The 18,062-nt window shown below is 32.2% G+C and overlaps 1 protein-coding gene and 1 pseudogene across 1 annotated transcript; both read left to right on the top strand.

Moving 5' to 3' along the window:
* LOC108663662 overlaps positions 1-10,807 on the top strand; it is a 17,264-nt pseudogene extending 6,457 nt beyond the window's left edge.
* Positions 13,316-17,729, top strand: LOC108663663 (receptor-like protein 12). Its single transcript, XM_018128906.1, has 4 exons — positions 13,316-13,465; positions 14,281-15,876; positions 16,090-17,222; positions 17,519-17,729. Exons 1-3 carry the CDS (start codon positions 13,316-13,318, stop codon positions 17,197-17,199), a joined length of 2,856 nt encoding a protein of 951 aa, XP_017984395.1. The 3' UTR covers positions 17,200-17,222; positions 17,519-17,729.

Genomic DNA, 18,062 nt, shown 5'->3' on the forward strand with positions numbered 1-18,062 from the left:
AAAATTACATTTTTACCTCAAAAACTGAAAAATTGCCCATAGACATATTTTTCATCCCTTATACTCATACCATTCTCCAATTTGTCAAATGTGACCTAAATTCTCTCAAAATCTCAAATTTTATCCGCTGGTGGAGAAATTACAATTTTGCCCCTAGATAGTGAAAATTCCGGTTTGACTCCAAATTGATCCTCGAACTCCTAATTACCATTTTGAGTCATCCTTAAACTGTGGAACTCTTAATTTCACCTTAAAATTCCTATTTGAACTAGTTCGAGGCTTAATTGACTTAATGATACCATTAGGGGCAATATCATCTTTTAACGATTTCTTGAACTTCCTAAATATACAAACATTCTATCGAGCATGTGAATGACATTATAATTATTTTACAAAGCAGGGTTTGACATATAAAGTCAACATCATAGACAAATCAATGGACCACTACTAATTTGGATAATAACATCATACATTCACATCCCCTCTTGACTTTTAAGTAGTAAAGTTGGCGGAAAACTCAATAACCCAATACTCACACTTTGGAATATAAGATAGTAAATACAAATGCCTCTTGTCTTGATGCCAAAAGAAAAAAAAAAAGATGGTAGGTTAGAATTATTGGATTGAACTAAATTAGATATCCTAATTAGAGCCCTTTTTATGGTATCGTTAAAACTGCCAAAAGCTTGTTGAGCGGTTCCCTATGGTAATTGTACAAGTTTCCTATGTCCAAATTGGTCTTCTATGCCATGAGAGTCTCTAGTCGATAAAGTTACAGATTTGTAATGATATACCGGAGGTGAACTTAATAAAATTGTTTTGCAAAAAAAAAAAAGTTAAACTCTTTCTAATGGCCGATATTAGTTAACCATTTTGTAAGTAAGTAACCCACTGCTCACGCTATGAAAAATAAGATAACAAATGCTATTCCCCCACTTGACTTGATTCAGAAAGAGAAAATGGTAGGTTAGAATAATGCATTGCACTTAAAAAACAAAACAAAAAAACAAAATCCTATACTCTGTAAAATGGAATGCACAAAGCAAACTTACTACCCATTGATTTACAATTAAAACCAACAAATCATCATTCTTGCAACTCTCTCAGTTTCATGACCATCACAAAAATGTGTTTAATCTTGAGGGCCTTTCTATTTCTACTTATATTTTTGGGGCTTTGCCTGTGTTTGAAAATTGCAAAGGGCTTAAACCCAAGTGCCAGAGAAGTGAAGACCCAAGGGTTAGAATAAGATATTTATGGACTGTGGATTCAGGAAGAGGGGAAACATAGCAGACAAAGGTCTTGAAAGGATGAAAAGTTTGTTGATGAATAATCTACTTCGAAATCAGCTTCTGGTCTATGTATTATACAATTTTATGTGTAATTGATGACATTATAGACATCAGTTGTACCTGTTTCATTAGTTGAAATAGATATTTCATTGGTCAAATAAATTTATTTGGGTTTTGTGTACTAAAACATTATCAGAGTCTATGAATTAATGCTTCAAGGGATGGGCTGGTTGCCATATAAATAATTAATATGCCATTAACTCGAAGGAAGTTTAACCATTTGAGGTTACTTATTCTTGCATCTCACTTCCTTGAATGTCACAGGCTTTTCATGCTGTAGAATTATTGCCCTTATTAGTGGTCGAGGAAATGGAGGTTAGTGGCATTCTGTTTTCTCAAAAGTTTCAAAATTTTATAATTATATATTTGCTTTTTTAAAATTTTATAATTTTAATTTTATAAACATTAAACTTCAAATATGATTATTTTATAAATATTATCTTTACTCTTTAAATGTGAAATCCTAATTCCATCACTGATATTTAATTAATATCTAGATTAGTGGTAGCCGAAAAAAAAGGATTATCATGACATATGATGACGGTAGCAGACTTATTTTTCTTGTTGAGGATGGGTAAAATGATACTGCAAACGGACGTGTTTGACTCAAGCAAAGGAAGGAAGAAGAAGGGAACATCATATCAGTTCCCTACTTTTGTTTTTTTCAATATGAGTTTAATGTTTGGAACTACGTATTAATCATTATAGTTCTAACGTATATATGTTAATTTAATTTAGTTTTATATTCTAACTGTTTTTATTCGATCTTGTAGATACTTCTGCTGTTGTGCATTGGAATTACATGACTTACTCTTATTATTCAAATGTTTACTTTTATTTCCTCATGTAATTAGAATTCATGAATATTTTTGTAAATGATAGGTAAAATAATGGATTGCACTTATAACATAAAACAAAATACTATTTGAGCTCTATATAATGAAATGCACGAAGCAGACATATGCCAATTGTCATACATAGTCAAATTAGGACACTTGCTTAACAAACTTAATTTAATTGATTTCTATAAACATATAGTGAATTAATTAAGTTAGGTATTTGTACAAGCATCTCGATGGAGACTTATCCATAGCTTTGGATTCTAGATTAGAAAAATCACTCAGGAAAGATAAATAACAAGAAAAGCTAGTATCAAATGAAATGTTGAATAAACCCATGATCTTAGGTCTTTAATCTATTGCTTTTCTCAACATATTTAGTTTTTCCTAGTTAATTTATTGTTTATTTTTAAATTTTGTTTTGGATTAGCTTTTCAATTTTCAGATTGCTTAAATAAGATTAATTTGTTATATAATTTTAATACTTAGTGAAACTTTAGAAACAAATCTCTATGGGAATAATACTCTACTTCATCACTATATTACTTGTTCAATACGTATACTTTCGTAGAGTACATTTCTACCCATAAAAATAATTGCATGTCTTCCTTTGAAAACAGTCATGATTTTATCATTTAATAATTATCATGAAAGTGTGAAGCTCAAATTCCGTTGTTAGCACCATAACTTGACCAACCAATTGTCAAGAAAGTGTGGAGTTTCAAATTCCACTGTTAGCACCACAAATGCACCAACCAAAATGCTAGAGAGAGAAGACCTTGACTTGCCAACAAGGAGGATTTACATTGGGGGTAACTATTCCGCTAACTGAAATTCAAAAATTTAGTGGAAGAGAGATCTTAAAGAGAAAGATTTTAGAGTAAAATGTATCAAACATGCATGACATAAATTTCAATAATTTTAAATTTTAATTTTTGATTTATGACTTCTTATTATTTCAAAGTTATTCATTCTATCAATTACATTTAAAAATTAGTAAAATATACTATCTCAAAATTACATGGCATAAATCTCAATAAAAAAAATCAAATGACACCACAATTGCACCAACTAAATATGTTCCATGTAACTTCCTGTGACGCTCTTTGTAAGGTTGTAGATGTAACAGCAAGTTATACTAATTAATAAATATTGATTCCTTAAAAGCAATTGAGAGTAATTTCTTAAATAATGTTGGTCAGCATTAGCCCAATCCTAATACAAAAGTTCTTGTAAGATTTCAACTTACTTCACCTGTAAGGTTTGTAAATTATTTTATAGCCAACAAACACGTAACATGAAGAAAGTTTTAATTTGTGGAAAATCAATTCTTATTCTTAGATATCATATGGCAGATAGTGAAGGTGGCATTTGATAATTTACTAAGAATGTGATTGTTGATAATTTAATTATTCAAAACATGATTGTTGGTTCGATAATACACGTGATCTGTATATGACTTAATCAGATGACAATATATTATAGGATCCATTTGACTTAATTTGCAAGTCTACCAATCAATAAGTGAACTTTTTTTAAATTAAATTTAAAATCATTATCATTAATTAAAGATTAATTAATTATCATTTGACGTGGTCCATGGAGCAAGACATACTTGGAAATGCTTGAAAGGCTGTCACATAAAGTCCTTGAAGAAACTTGATGGTGGTTGAGGAAACCAGCAATGTCCTCTCTTAGCACCACAACTGCAACACAGTAAAGCAACATTCCATACGTCCAATGCCCCTTCAAATGGATTATCCTTTGAAACCAAGTGGAAAGGCATTGCATTCAGTGTTGAAGACGGTATCGTTTACCAAGACTTAATGTGGAAAAAATGGCAACAAATTAATTAACTAAAATGGAGATTCAAATACTAATTAACAAATTCTGTAAATTTAGCTGAAAGAATAAATGCTTGAAAGGTTGTTACATAAAGTCCTTGAAGGAACTTGATTACTTGATATTGGTTTACAGAATTGCTCTGTTCTCAAAACCATGGCTGAATGGACTTTTGGTAATTTTCTCAGACGATTATAAGCTTGAGAAGTGGTGATCAAGTCCTTGAATAAACTTCAATTCTTAGATCAGGAAATATGGCTTTCTCATCATCACAAGAAGAGATTATCTTGGTTGAAAACAGAGAGATAATCATAGTAAAAGAGGCTGAAATAAAGAGATTATTTTGGTTTGATATTCCAAATAAATTTGGGTGAATGAATTTTTTCTTATTAAACTGTAAGTAGAACTTTTCAACTACATATTTACTTTTAAGTAGTAAAGTTGCAAAAAACTCAACAATTAGAGCTCACTTTAATGGATTGCACAAGACAAATTTGCTGCTCGCATTGATTTGGTTCCTAAGGAGAGTAATAATCATTCTCACATCTTACAGTTTCATAATATTAAATATAGTTATTATTAAGAAATTGAAGTAATCTAGATTTTTTTGTTTAACTTCAATTTCCAAAATTTATAAAAAAAAAACAATTGTGTCCAAAATGACTCAAAATGAAATAATTGTCACAAATGGATAAGAGAATGTTATATACTTTTTTCTCATTTGATCCATTCTTGATCTCAATTTGAACTATAGACTTTGACATTTCAAAACTTCAACAATCGAGTCTACAGTCTACTATAACAATAATTTTAAGAATATGAGGGTTTCCTTGAAGCCTTTTTGAACTTGAGCAGTGCCTGCCTCTCAGCTTCAATGCAACTGGCATTAAGGTCAGTCTAGCAGAAACCAATTGAATGGTTTTGGAGTACAGAATTCCTGATATCAGTACTATAAGAGAAAGAAGTTGAATGGAGGCTTTGTGATGATTCGTGTTTAAGGACCATATGCCAGACTATTCCAAGAGGAATGCGTGAACTGAAAAGCCCTTGGAAACAATCTAATATGAACTGGAAAGTCTCTTGGAAACTGTAACTTTTGTTTTCTTCACTTTATTTTATTCTTCTGATGTGATTTTTCTTTCTTTTTGTTTGGGTATCTGTATAGTCAATGTTTATTTTCTACTACCATAATTTACTCTTTCAATCTCCCATGCATTTACGTGTAATTCAAGTATCTTGATTAAACATATAAATGTTTCTTCATTAATGAGGTGAAATATACAAGTAGCATTCAGTTGATGAGACTATTTTCCTGGGGAGTTAGGATTAATTCAAGTTCCTATTAATTGTGATAAAGTGAGGTCTCCATGAGGAAATTTTAGACTAAATAAACTATTTTAAAATTTTCTTTGTTTTGTTCTTTTAAAGCAAGGGCTTCCTACTTCTTTTGGATAATAACATCTATCAGTTATTCAAAATATATAATATATTAATAAAATCTATTATGGCTATATATTATTTATATACATAAATATATATAGAAGTTCGTATATTGGAAAATTTTTTGATTAACGAAAATAGATTCTTTTACTCATTATATTTTAAATTATTATTGTAATATTTTTAATGAAAATTAATAAAATTTTTCTAATTTGTAAATAAGAATGTTAATTATATCAAATGGTTTTTATTATAAATATTAATAATAGGATTTATCCATTTTGAAATGAAAATTCTAATTTTGTTAAATGACTTTCATTAAATTTTTTTCTTAATTCAAAAAAATGGAATAATTAGTAAATTAATATTAAAAGTGAATTTATTTCACAAACTTTGAAACTCACCGGTAACTACACCACTAGAAAACTTCGCCATTGTGTAAGTATTTCGTACTCTTTTTAGTTTTTATTTCTTTGTTCTAACTTTTAAACCTGTAGTTAGGGTTTTAGAGTTTTTTTTCTAAATTAGAATTCTGAATTTGTTCGATTAATGTTTTAAGCATACTTGTATTATTGGAGATTAAGATAAACAGTTGTAGAATATAGGGTAACAATATTATGTAAAGATCCTATCAATATAAAATAGTTACTAATTTCTAGTAGTATCTGTCTTTTATATATAAAATGAATGGTTGTTAAATTCAGTTGATTTGTTTATTCAATGATGACTGTGTGCTATGTGTATTGAGAAATGAGTAGATCTTTTTGACTATTTAATTTTATTCAATAAATTGGATGGATATTTATTGAAATTTAAACATTTATGTATAAAAGATATGTTTAAATACTATAGATTCAGATTCACGTAGAATTAGAGGATATAGACAAAAAATAATATTTAATTACAATTGATAAATAATAAATAAATCTATCTTCTAAACATTAACAATTAGAAATTATTATTTTCAAGTATTTTTATTGAAATAAATAAATATAAAAAAAACCTTCAAATGTTAAAAACAACGTAATTTTGATGTAAGGTGTACAAAAAAATAATTCAATTGAGAATGACAGATATTAACTAATTAATCCAATCAGTTATCTTACTTTTATATATATTATAGATATTTATATAATATATACATATATATATATATATATATATATATATATATATGTTATTGAGTTACTAGCGAGCGGTGTACAATCACTATTGAAAATTCAAATAGCCATAACCTTGTCTCAAATTTGCTGTTAAATGCATTGGCAAAGCTTCGGTTAAAGAAGTACGTATGATTTTATCTAATTATTTCATGCTTTGTAGAAGTTAATATTGCATAAGTGGACACCAACGGAGTCAAGAGATTATAGGTGGTGGTGATCGTTAGTCCTCAATTTTTTAAGTTTTTTATTATATATAGCATGATTATTTTTATAATTACTCTTTATCCACCTCTCATGTAAAATTTTAGATTTGTCATCGTAAGTGGATATGAAATTTCTTTAGAACTGAGATAACTCCAATATACATTTATTTCACTCAATGTAACTCAAGAAAATATTCTTTGGACAAATCGATTTCACTGTGGAACAAAGAGACCAATTCTTCCACCTAGGGTTATTTGCTTCTCTAATGGTAAAGTGAAAAATTAGAGCCTGTTATGATGTTTGTTCACTAATTAATTTGCTTGACTTTTTTCACTCTTTATTCAACTTGAGGCTTCATTCCTTTTTCATAGAAGGGATACAAGTGACAGAGTCAGAATTTTGCGTTTGGGGAGGGCAAATAAAAGGTGGATCAATCATGGAGTCTTGGAGTTGTGGAGCTTGAGGAATAATTCTATTACAATAAGATTTACTTTAATCTCTAAATCTACTAAAATCAGTTGTTGGCTAATTGCTATAGGACATCTCATCAAATAAAAAATTTATTATAGAAATAAAACTATAAAATTCAAAAAATATATATATTATGAAATTTTAAAACTCTTTAAGGGGACGGGAGCTCTACTAACCCTTATTCTCTCTGCCACCGGATAACTTTAGATGGAACGAGATGCATGCTTGTTTCAATTAAGTTCAAAGTTTAGTTGGACACTACATTGGAGAACTATTTTTAGATAGACTAGATGGATGACCTAAATCCAAAGACAGACTGCTTTCCAAGATATTTACAATTACCAAGAGGAAAAAAGATTAAGGAAGGTTCAATGGATACTTCCTAGTGACTTTTTATATGCAAAGAAGAATGATGTTATAAAGACAAAAGTCTAAAAGAAATGTGAAAGGGGTGGGTACATGATATACTAAAATCCAAAATAGAAAAAAGTAGCAAGGAAAAGTCAAAAGTTTCACATATGATTGGGTTCGAAATTGAGATTACAATAACTTTGTAGACAAAACATGATGCATGCCGCGTTGCTTTTCTACTCTGCAGAAAAAGTAGAAAGGAATATTTTTGTAAATGATAGGTAAAAATAATGGATTGCACTTAAAAAATAAAACAAAATAAATACTATTTGAGCTCTATATAATGGAATGCACAAAGCAAATTTACTGTTCATTGCAATTAAAACCAACAAATATCCTTTTTTGAATCTTATAGTTTCATGACCATCACAAGAATGTGTTTAATGCCAAGATCCTTTCTAATTCTACTTATTTTTTTTGGGCTTTTCCAGTACATGAAAATTGCAAATGGCTTAAACCCAAGTGCTCGAGAAGAGAAGATCCAATGCATAGAGAAGGAGAGACAAGCTCTACTTATGGTCAAGCAAAGCCTCATCGATGATTATGGTCATCTCTTGTCTTGGGGAAATGAAGATGGAAAAAAAGATTGTTGTCTATGGAGAGGTGTCCAATGTAGCAATAGAACACGCCATGTAATCATGCTTGATTTGGTGCATGACAATCCTTTAAGAGGTAAGATCAATCCTTCCTTGCTTGAACTGCGGCAGTTAAGATATTTAGACCTCAGGTTCAATCAATTTGAAGGAATTATGTTCCCGAATTTAAATGGCTCACTGAGTAAGTTAAGATACTTAAGTCTCGCATGTGCTGGATTAAGTTCAACAACACTCAATCAGCTTGGGAATTTGACAGAATTGCAGTTCCTTGATCTTAGCTTCAATGATTACAATATTTCCAACCTTGATTGTCTTCATGGTCTTTCTTCTTTAAGACATCTTGACCTTAGTTGGAACAACCTTACTGATGCTAAGGATTGGCCACAGCTACTCAACATGCTTCCTTACCTAGAAGACTTAAAGTTGAGTGGATGTCATCTTCCGAGCATCCTTTTTCCACCTTCCCTCACTAATTCCACGTCATCGCCACTTTCCATTGATCTCTCTTCTAACGATCTTACTTCTTCCATGTACCCGTTGTTGCTCAATATTACCAGCACTATTGTTGATCTTGACCTTGGTTATAACTGGTTAAGTGGCTCAATTCCAGACTTTTAAAGGAATATGATTTCTCTTAAACATCTTTCTCTCTGGCACAATAACCTTGAAGGTGATATTCCGAAATTCCTTGGGAACATATGTACTATTGAAACCTTATCTCTGGCAATCAACAACTTCAATGGATCAATTATTCCTGGATATTTTGGGTGCTTGGAAAATTCATTGCAGTTGTTGGACCTATTTGCAAATAGCTTTCATGGTCCGTTAGTGTTACCTTATATTGCAAGATTTTCTTCCTGAAGAGTGCTTGATCTCAGATATAATAGATTAACTGGCTTTTTGTCTGAGACCTTTAATTTTAAACAACCTTCCAAGCTTACTGACTTGTATTTGTCAAGTAACCAACTTAAAGGGTCGTTACCTGATTTCACAATATTTTCATCCTTGGAAGAATTATCTATTGATAATAACCAATTGAACGGTATTGTCCCTGAAAGTTTGGGATGCCTATCCGAGCTTGAGTATTTGGATTTTTCTCGAAATTCTTTGGAAGGTGTGATATCTGAAACTCATTTCAAAAATCTCTCCAAATTAAGGTTTCTCGACTTGTCGTTTAACCATTTGGTTGTGAATCTTAGCTCTGGTTGGGTTCGTCCTTTTCAGTTACATCAAATTTATCTATCATTTTGCAAACTGGGGCCTTACTTCAAGAGCTTGATATCTCTGGTGCTGGAATTTCGGATACTATCCCTGATTGGTTTTGGGACTTACCTCCTATTTATCTTTCTTAAACCTCTCTCATAACCAGATGACTGGCATGCTACCAGACTTATCATCACTCAAGTTTAAGGAATTTTTTGGAATGGATTTAAGTTTTAACATGTTTGAGGGTCCGTTGCCAGTGCTTCCTTATAACATGACATCAATAATTCTTGCGAAAAATAGGTTTTCAGGATCAGTTTCTTCATTATGTAAGGTTGCAGCTGGGACTTTGAGCATTCTTGATCTTTCTGATAACCTATTGAGTGGAGTGCTTCCTGATTGCTTTTTTCACTGGCAAAACCTTATTGTTTTGAATTTAGCAAATAACAACTTCTCAGGGGTTATTCCAACAACTGCGGGATCGTTGTTGTCAATTGAAACAATTAATTTGCGCAATAATAGCTTCTCTGGAGACTTACCTTCTTCTTTGAAGAACTGCAATCAGTTGGCATTTTTGGACTTAAGCCAGAATACGTTTTCTGGAAGTATAGCGGCCTGGATAGGAGAAAACTTGTTATCTTTGATTTTTTTGAGTCTACAAGCTAATGAATTTTATGGGAGGATACCTTCCAATTTATGCCAATTAGCAAATATACGGATTCTGGACCTCTCCCAAAACTCTCTCTCTGAATCAATACCATTGTGCCTTAATAATTTGACTGCCATGGTTCAAAAAGGAGATCCAAACGATATTATCCAACAATACTATAATTCTTCAAGGCAAGATATTCGTTCCAATGGCGACTGTTATATTGCGAAGGCATGGGTTGGATGGAAAGGAAAAAAGTTATGAGTATGAAAGAAGCCTTGGACTGTTTAGGATCATTGATCTTGCAAGTAATAAATTGGATGGAGAAATTCCAGATGAGATAACAAGACTTTCTGAATTGGTTGCATTGAAGTTATCGAGGAATAATTTGATTGGGTTTATTCCTGAAAACATTGGTCAGTTGAAACAATTAGAATCACTTGATTTGTCAAACAACCAATTGTCAGGGCGAATTCCTAACAGCATGGCTGATCTAAATTTTTTGAGTTACTTGAACCTCTCATATAATAACTTTTCAGGAAAAATTCCATTGGGTACTCAACTCCAGTCCCTTGATGCTTCAGCCTTTATTGGTAATCAAGCACTATATGGGCCTCCAATTACACAACAGTGCCCCAAAAATAAGACGGTTCAAGCTCAGCCACCAGAAGAAGAGAGAGATGAATTCAATAGATGGTTATATGCTGGAATGGGAATCGGATTCTTCATGGCATTCTGGGGAGTTATTGGCACTCTACTGTTGAAGCGTTCTTGGAGGCATGCATATTTTCGACTCTTGGATAACTGGACGGACTCACTGTACGTGACATTCATGCTGTGGAGTGCAAGATTGGAAAGGAAGTTCAAAAGTTAGAGACTACTAAGTTTCTACAAAAGGTTAGCAAACTTAACGTTTTTATAGAAATAAATGTATTTATACATGTTTTATTGTCTCTATAAAAGCACTCAACCAAGCTCATCATGGTGGATGATATTTAACAAATGGTTTAAATTTCGAACATGTTCAGGCAGAATTCTACTTCATGAATCTGTAGACTAGGTATATACATTAAAGTTCAATTTTTAATTAAAACCATTCTATTTATAAGTTTTATCTAATAGCAAGAATAAATGAGAACTATCTTGGAATTCATACTCTCTGATGTGAATTCTGTCCTTCTTCTAAATGTTGATTTCACTACTTTATGAGAAAGTGTTATAGAATTAATGACTTAGACACAATTGATTTGTCAGGTTAACTATCATAGTTGTAGCAATATAAGAGTTGTGAACTATGGATTCAAAAAGATAAAGAACGTGGCACGCAGACATAGCTCCAGATTGGAATGACACGCATTGTCTGCTGATGAATAGTCTACTTTTTCTTCTGTTTTGAGAAGGATGAATAAATATGCTTTGAAATTATCTTCTTGTCTATGTATGCTTATCTACTTGTTGATGGACAAATTCTGAAGAAAACTTTGCTCAAAGTTTTTAGTTTGTTTTAAGACATTACATGTTCTTCTCTTATAACCGGGATTTTCACGGTTTACAGAATTGCTCTGTTCTCAAAACCATGGCTGAATGGATTTTTGGTTAAGCTCAATTTGGTAATTTTCTCAGACGATTATAAGTTTGAGAAGTGGTGATCAAGTCCTTGAATAAACTTCAATTCTTAGATCAGGAAATATTGCTTTCTCATCATCACAAGAAGAGATTATCTTGGTTGAAAACAGAGAGATTATCATAGTAAAATAGGCTGAAACACAGAGATTATCTTGGTTTGATATTCCAAATAAATTTGGGTGAATGAATTTCTTCTTATTATACTGTAAGTAGAAATTTTCAACTATCATATTTACTTTTAAGTAGTAAAGTTGTGGAAAACTCAATAATTAGAGCTCGTTTTAATGGATTCCACAAGGCAAATTTTCCACTAGCATTGATTTGGTTACTAAGGAGAGGAATCATGATTCTCGCATCTTACATTATCATGATATTAAATTTAGTTAATAGTAAGGAATTGAATTAATCTAGATTTTCTTGTTTAACTACAATTTCTAAAATTTATAAAAACAAAACGATAGTATCAAGAATGATTCAAGTAGTTATCAAAATGAAATAATTCTCATAAGTAGACAAGAGAATGTTATATTTTTCACACATTTTTCCCATTTGACCTATTCTCAATTTAAATTTGGACTATAGGCTTTGACATTTCAAAACTTCAATAACAGAGTCTACAGTCTACTGTAACAATAATTTTAATACTACTTGAATGTTCATTAGGATGATAGATTCATATACTCCTTTAAAGCTATAATAATAATTTCAGAAAGCTGCAGTCGGATCTTCTCTTCTTTGAAATTTGTACTTATCATGATATAATTTTTTTTTTTAAATTGAATGTTCACCTTCTAAATGACACATAGCTTTAAGAATAAGATATCTCACTACAACATATTTTACTTTTTAATGCATAATTTTAGCTGCAATTATTTTAATGTAACTAAACTCTTCTTGTAATATTTAATACATTTTTATTTAACTGCACCATTTGAAGTGTAATCACTTAAAGTAAATTAAAATAGATTTATATTAAAATAAATTAAAAGAGACTTGATAAGAAAAAGAAAAGCTCACAAAATAAAAACAGCTATGGCCCATATAATTATTTTATTAAGATAGCCCAAGTAAATAATATGCCTTTTCTGAGTCTTAACAATTCTTTTTTCTTATGGCTCGACTCTTCCTCTCTCTTACATCAACACTTCTCTCTTCATTTCTTACCAAACCATTTATATATAAAATATGGGTATTCATGTGATAGTTGTTGTTAATTTTCAGGTTAAAGAAGAAACCAGGAAGGAACCTTTGGGGTCCTTGGGAGTGGAGAAAGAATCATGTGGTCGTGTGGGGTTAATTTGATTAAATTAATGCCCCCTATGCCTTGGTGCTCTTTTGTCTTTTGTACAGAAAGTGGATCACCATTAATATATGGTACTAGTTTTACCCTTTATTGAGTTTGAATAATTTAATTATAATTATTTATGTTTAATTTCAGTTTGAATGTAAGTAGCAAATATCTCAAAATTTAGAGAATTCTGAGGATCTTGAAGCTCAAACTAAAATCTTTGCTCATGTAATGGGGCACAACAAAGCTGGCCATGTGTCTCTTTACGGAAGAGGTGTGACTGCTTCATATCTAAAGAAAAAATCACCTTCATTCTATTTCATGGATGCCCAGAGAATGATTGAAAATGCTAGAAGAGTTGCTACGGATGAGATGAAAGAAGTGAAAGATAAGTTAGAAGAGGAGATCAGTTGTTGGCTAATTGCTATAGGACATCTTATCAGATAAAAAAATTATTATAGGAGTAAAACTCTAAAATTTTAAAAATATATATATTATGAAATTTTAAAACTGAGACGGGGACTCTACTAACCCTCATTCTTTCCGTCACTGGATAACTTTAGATGGAACAGCTGCATGCTTGTTTCAATTAAGTTCAAAGTTTAGTTGAAAACTACATTGGAGAACCATCCTTAAACAGACTGGATGGATGACCTAAATCCAAAGACAGATTGCTTTCCAAGATAATTACAATTACCAAGACAAAAAAGATTAAGGAAGGTTCAATGGATACTTCCTAGTGACTTTTTATATATAAAGAAGAATGGTGTTAGAGAGACAAAGTCTAGAAGAAATGTGAAAAGAGTGGGTACATGATACACTAAAATCCAAAATAGATAAAAGTAGCAAGGAAAAGTCAAAAGTTTCACATATATGTGGGTCCGAAATTGAGATTGCAGTAACTTTGCAGACAAAACATGATGCATGCTGCGTTGCTTTTCTAGTTTGCAGAAAAAGTAGCAAGGAATATTTTTGTAAATGATAGGTAAAAATAATGGATTGCACTTACAAAATAAAACAAAATAAATACTATTTGAGCTCTATATAATGGAATGCACAAAGCAAATTTACTACTCATTGCAATTAAAACCAACAAATCATCCTTTTTTGAATCTTATAGTTTCATGACCATCACAAGAATGTGTTTAATGCTGAGGTCCTTTCTATTTCTATTTCTTTTTTTTGGGCTTTGCCAGTACATGAAAATTGCAAATGGCTTAAACCCAAGTGCCAGAGAAGAGAAGATCCAATGCATAGAGAAGGAGAGACAAGCTCTACTTATGGTCAAGCAAAGCCTCATCGATGATTATGGTCATCTCTCGTCTTGGAGAAATGAAGGTGGAAAAAAAGATTGTTGTCTATGGAGAGGTGTCCGATGTAGCAATAGAACACGCCACGTGATCATGCTCGATCTGAGTAAACCTTTCACCTACCCTTTAAGAGGTAAGATCAATCCTTCCTTGCTTGAACTGCGGCAGTTAAGATATTTAGACCTCAGTGACAATCAATTTGAAGGAAGTATGTTCCCGAATTTAAATGGCTCACTGAGTAAGTTAAGATACTTAAATCTCAATAATGCTGGATTAAGTTCAACACCACTCAATCAACTTGGGAATTTGTCAGAATTGCAGTTCCTTGATCTTAGCTTCAATGATTACAATATTTCCAACCTTGATTGGCTTCATGGTCTTTCTTCTTTAAGACATCTTGACCTTAGTTGGAACAACCTTACTGATGCTAAGGATTGGCCGCAACTACTCAACATGCTTCCTTACCTAGAAGACTTAAAGTTGAGTGAGTGTCATCTTCCGAGAATCCTTTTTCCACCTTCCCTCACTAATTCCACTTCATCGCCACTTTCCATTGATCTCTCTTCTAACGAGCTTACTTCTTCCATTTACCCGCTGTTGTTCAATATCACCAGCCAAATTGTTGATCTTAACCTAAATGATAACACGTTAGCTGGCTCAATTCCGGACTTTTTCAGGAAAATGATTTCTCTTAAACATCTTTCTCTCTGGGACAATAACCTTGAAGGTGATATTCCGAAATTCCTTGGGAACATATGTACTATTGAAACCTTATCCCTTCCATTCAACAACTTCAGTGGATCAATTATTCCTGGGTATTTTGGGTGCTTAGAAAATTCATTGCAGGTTTTGGACCTATTTGCAAATAGCTTTCATGGTCAGTTAATGTTACCTTATGTTGCAAGATTTTCTTCCTCAAGAGTGCTTGATATCTCAGATAATAGATTAAATGGTGTTTTGTCAAAGACCTTTAACTTTAAACAACCTTCCAAGCTTATTGTCTTGTTTTTGTCAAGCAACCAACTTAAAGGGACGTTACCGGATTTCACAATATTTTCATCCTTGAAAGCATTATCTATTCATAATAACCAATTGAACGGAATTGTCCCTGAAAGTTTGGGATGCCTATCCCAGCTTGAGTATTTGGATTTTTCTGGAAATTCTTTGGAAGGTGTGATATCTGAAACTCATTTCAAAAATCTTTCCAAATTAAGGTTTCTTTACTTGTCGTTCAACCATTTGGTTGTGAATTTTAGCTCCGGTTGGGTTCCTCCTTTTCAGTTAGATCAAATTTATCTATCATTTTGCAAATTGGGGCCTCACTTCCCAAAATGGCTTCAAACTCAAAAAGAATTTCAACATCTTGATGTCTCTGGTGCTGGAATTTCGGATACCATCCCTGATTGGTTTTGGGACTTACCTCCATATTTATCTTTCTTAAACCTCTCTCATAACCAGATAACTGGCATGCTACCAGACTTATCATCGCTCAAGTCTAAGGAATTTTTTGAAATGGATTTAAGTTTTAACATGTTTGAGGGTCCGTTGCCCGTGCTTCCTTATAACATGACATCAATAATTCTTGCGAAAAATAGGTTTTCAGGATCTGTTTCTTCATTATGTAAGATTGCAGCTGGGACTTTGAGCATTCTTGATCTTTCTGATAACCTATTGTGTGGAGTGCTTGCTGATTGCTTTTTTCACTGGCAAAACCTTGTTGTTTTGAATTTAGCAAATAACAACTTCTCAGGGGTTATTCCAACAACTGTGGGATCGTTGTTGTCAATTGAAGCAATTAATTTGCGCAATAATAGCTTCTCTGGAGACTTACCTTCTTCTTTGAAGAACTGCAATCAGTTGGCATTTTTGGACTTAAGCCAGAATACGTTTTCTGGAAGTATACCGGCCTGGATAGGAGAAAACTTGTTATCTTTGATTTTTTTGAGTCTACAAGCTAATGAGTTTTATGGGAGGATACCTTCCAATTTATGCCAATTAGCAAATATACGGATTCTGGACCTCTCCCAAAACACTCTCTCTGGATCAATACCATTGTGTCTTAATAATTTGACTGCCATGGTTCAAAAGGCAGATCCAAACGATATTATCGAACAACACTATAATTCTGCAAGGCAAGATATTAGTTTTACTGGTGGCTATTATATTGCGAAGGCATGGGTTGGATGGAAAGGAAAAAAGTATGAGTATGAAAGAAGCCTTGGACTGTTTAGGATCATTGATCTTGCAAGTAATAAATTGGATGGAGAAATTCCAGATGAGATAACAAGACTTTCTGAATTGGTTGCATTGAACTTATCGGGGAATAATTTGATTGGGTTTATTCCTGAAAACATTGGTCAGTTGAAACAATTAGAATCACTTGATTTGTCGAACAACCAATTGTCAGGGCGAATTCCTAACGGCATGGCTGATCTAAATTTTGTGAGTTACTTGAACCTGTCATATAATAGCTTATCAGGAAAAATTCCATTGGGTACTCAACTCCAGTCCCTTGATGCTTCAGCCTTCATTGGTAATCAAGCACTGTGTGGGCCGCCAATTAGACAAGAGTGCCCCAAAAATGACATGTTTCAAGCTCAACCACCTGAACAAGAGAGGGATGAATTCAATAGATGGTTTTATGTTGGAATGGGAATCGGATTCTTCATGGCGTTTTGGGGAGTTTTTGGCATTCTACTGTTGAAGCGTTCTTGGAGGCATGCATATTTTCGACTCTTGGATAGCTGGACTGACGTGACATTCATGCTGTGGAGTGCAAGATTGGAAAGGAAGTTCCAAAGTTAGAGACTACTAAGTTTCTGCAAAAGGTCAGCAAACTTAACGTTTTTATAGAAATAAATATATTTATACATGTTTTATTGTCTTCTATAAAAGCACTAAACCAAGCTCATCATGGTGGATGATATTTAACAAATGGTTTCAATTTCAAACATGTTCAGGCAAAATTCAATTTTATGAATTTGTAGACTAGCAAGAAGAAGTGACAACTATCTTGGAATTCATACTCTCTGATGTGAATTCTGTCTTTCTTCTAACTGTTGATTTCACCACTTTATAAGAAATTGTTCCAGAATTAATGACTTAGACACAATTGATTTGTCAGGTTAACTATCATAGTTGTAGCAATATCAGAGTTGTGAACTATGGATTCAAAAAGATAAAGAACGTGGCACGCAGACATAGCTCCAGATTGGGATGACTTGCAGTGTCTGTTGATGAATAGTCTGCTTTTTCTTCTGTTTTGAGAAAGATGAATAAATATGCTTTGAAATTATCTTCTTGTCTACGTATGCTTATCTACTTGTTGATGGACAAATTCTGAAGAAAACTTTGTTTAAAGTTTTTAGTTTGTTTTAAGACATTACATGTTCTTCCCTTATTACCTTTATATATTGATGTATTTTCAATCCTTTTGAGAGAAATATATACTTTTTCTTCACAAAATCACTGTATAATTAGATATTGATTATTACGGTAAGAGATATCATCAATCTTAAAATTCTTTTTAATACATATAAAAATGTTCGAGGAGAGAGTGAATTTGGATAATGGACCTTATCCCTCTTAAGGAGGAATAACAAGTAATAACTAGCAGATAATCAAGCTTTATTTGTGACTTACTTAATCCCATCTTGCTGTAATACAAT

This window comes from Theobroma cacao, chromosome 10 (assembly GCF_000208745.1).
Source record: "Theobroma cacao cultivar B97-61/B2 chromosome 10, Criollo_cocoa_genome_V2, whole genome shotgun sequence".
Classification (NCBI taxonomy): domain Eukaryota; kingdom Viridiplantae; phylum Streptophyta; class Magnoliopsida; order Malvales; family Malvaceae; genus Theobroma; species Theobroma cacao.

Excerpts from the sequence above, each read along its gene's own strand:
- LOC108663663 (XM_018128906.1), top strand. The coding sequence starts at position 13,316 with ATGGGGCACAACAAAGCTGGCCATGTGTCTCTTTACGGAAGAGGTGTG. Across the intron at positions 13,466-14,280 it reads CTACGGATGAGATGAAAGAA|TACATGAAAATTGCAAATGG; the intron begins GTGAAAGATAAG and ends GGGCTTTGCCAG. Across the intron at positions 15,877-16,089 it reads CTGGCATGCTACCAGACTTA|TTTTTTCACTGGCAAAACCT; the intron begins TCATCGCTCAAG and ends CTTGCTGATTGC.